The 2,569-nt window shown below is 47.4% G+C and overlaps 1 protein-coding gene across 1 annotated transcript; it reads left to right on the forward strand.

Annotated features, from left to right (window-relative positions):
• The first annotated feature begins 789 nt into the window (after positions 1–789).
• LOC101117162 (metalloproteinase inhibitor 4-like) lies at positions 790–1,651 on the forward strand. Its single transcript, XM_042250833.2, is given in 1 exon segment — positions 790–1,651. A coding segment is annotated over 1 exon segment (738 nt). The 3' UTR covers positions 1,528–1,651.
• The last annotated feature ends 918 nt before the right edge of the window (positions 1,652–2,569 follow it).

The raw sequence follows: 2,569 nt of genomic DNA on the forward strand, positions 1-2,569 counted from the left end.
CCAGTTTCCTCCGTCCATGGGACCCTTCAGGCAAGGATACTGGAGTGGGCTGCCATGTCCTCCTCCAGGGGCTCTTCCTGACCCAGGGATTGAACTTGTGGTCTCCTATGGCTCTTGCACTGGCCAGCAGGTTCTTTACCACTCATGTCACCTGGGAAGCCCCTGAATTGTCATTGTGTGTTAGTTGCTCAGTCGTGTCCAACTGTTTGCAACCCCATGCACTGTGGCCCATTCCATTCTATCTTACCTGGAATTCTCCAAGCAAGAATACTGGAGTAGGTTGCCATTTCTTTCTCCAGGGGATCTTCCTGACCCAGGGCTCGAACCAAGGTCTCCTGCATTGCAGGTGGATTCTTTACCACCTGAATCATCAGGGAAGCCCAAATAGGCCATTGTTTAAAAAAAAAAAAAAATTGACCAGTCTTTTTCCTTCTGCAGTGACATGCAGGTCAGTGACGCTTCTTCTAGCTACTCAGTTCTGTTACTCTTCACACTTAAAGATAGAGGCACGCATTCTTTCCTGTGTTCTTCCCTTACTCTCAAATATTGACAGACCTCTTCCCATAAGATTCCTTTGGTAACAACTTAGGGCCTAAAAATCTTCTCACAGTGTAGGTTATCTGTCTCCTGAGTATCATTGGATAGAGTAATTTTGAAATGAAGTGGAAAATCACAGGATTATATAGCCACATTTTTAAATAAACCTGTAATGTGTTAGTGAGAAGACTTGTTTGTCTAACAATTAACAAGGAAACTTCTAGGACCCTTCAAATTTGTTGGTAAAATTTCATGTTAAAAGTAGTGCCGGGAGAAGCTGTGGAGGGGCAGTGTGGTCTGAGCCCCCGGCCCCGGAGCCCCCGGAGCCCCCGGCCCGCGCCGAGCTGGGCGCTGCTGCTGTGGTTGCTGGCGCTGCTGCGGCCACCGGGGCTGGGCGAGGCGTGCAGTTGCGCCCCCGCGCACCCCCAGCAGCATGTCTGCCACTCGGCGCTCGCTATCCTGGCCAAGATCTCCAGTGAGAAGGTAGTTCCTGCCAGCGCAGACCCTGCTGACCCTCAAAAAATGATCCGGTATGAAAGCAAACAGATAAAGATGTTCAAAGGGTTTGAGAAAGTCAATGATACTCAGTATATTTATACGCCTTTTGATTCCTCCCTCTGTGGGGTGAAACTAGAAGCTAACAGCCAGAAGCAGTATCTCCTAACTGGTCAGATCCTCAGTGATGGGAAAGTCTTTGTCCATGTGTGCAACTACATTGAGGCCTGGGAAAACCTGTCCCTTCTGCAGAGAGAAAGTCTGAATCACCACTACCATCTGAACTGTGGCTGCCAAATCACGACCTGCTATACGGTGCCCTGCACCATCTCGGCTCCCAATGAGTGACTCTGGACAGACTGGCTACTGGAACGGAAGCTCTACGGGTACCAGGCCCAGCATTATGTCTGCATGAAGCATGTTGATGGCACCTGTAGCTGGTACCAGGGATGCTTGCCCCTCAGGAAGGAGTTTGTTGACATCATCCAGCCCTAGGATGGATTGCCACAACCCTTTGAGAATCCCGAAGACCAAGCCCTTTTCCTTCCTGGCAGGGCGCTGGCTGTCCCTACCTGCTTCAGGGATGCCAGACAAGGGGAAGTACCAGGTGGACGGTGTGGCTGGCATGAGGGCAGGGATGGGGCATGTGGCAGCTTGTGTCCAGGACCCCAGTCCAGAACATGTTGGGCCAAGGGCTAGGGAAAGTAGCAGGACTTTTCTCTCCCACCCTCAGCCCTTTATCCCTGCCTCCGAACCTTCTAGTTGAGCTGGTATTTGTTACTGATTCTGGCTTAGTTTCTTTTTTCAAAGCTAGGACTATTCCTTTTTCTCCCTAGATAAATGTGTTTTCTTTTTATCTTAACTGATCTGACAGGGGAGAAAGGATGACTGTTATACATATGAGATGGGGTGGCCTTGTGAGATATAAGACCAGAAGGTGGGTGACAGTATCATAAACAGGCTGGTTTGGAGAAATGGAAAGAAAAATATCATCTGGCTGTGTTTCATCTACTCCTCCTGTCCCGACTCATTCTGACCCTCTGATATACTTTCAGTCTGTTTAGGGGAGTGGCAAAGGGGGACAGGAGCCATTCAATGTGAAGCCTACAGTATAATCCCTTCTGTGCCATTCTTGGCACAGGGCCTGGCCCAGTTAGCAAGACAAGAACAGACTTGGGCATTGTCTTTCCAGGTTAACTATACTTAATGTCCTCAACTGCTGTCCAAAAGGCTTCTCCTCTGGCTCCTTTAGAAAGTCCTGTTTTCATTACTACTTCAAAATCTTTTTTAAGCTTAAAAAAAAAAAAAAAAAAAAGCCTTTCTCTTAAAAATAAATAAATAAATAAATAAATAAAAGTAGTGCCAAAAGTCAAATTGAACATTTAAAAAATTGAACATTTCTGTGAGGAGTGGGTTTCCCACACTTACTTTCACCATCTTTTTTCTGAGTACTCCAAAAACCAGTCTCTCTTTGAGGGGGAGCAAGATGGCCTTCAGAAAAACTTGATGCTTTGATGCTCTCCTTTCTCACTCAGAA

Source organism: Ovis aries, chromosome 5, assembly GCF_016772045.2.
Source record: "Ovis aries strain OAR_USU_Benz2616 breed Rambouillet chromosome 5, ARS-UI_Ramb_v3.0, whole genome shotgun sequence".
Lineage (NCBI taxonomy): Eukaryota > Metazoa > Chordata > Mammalia > Artiodactyla > Bovidae > Ovis > Ovis aries.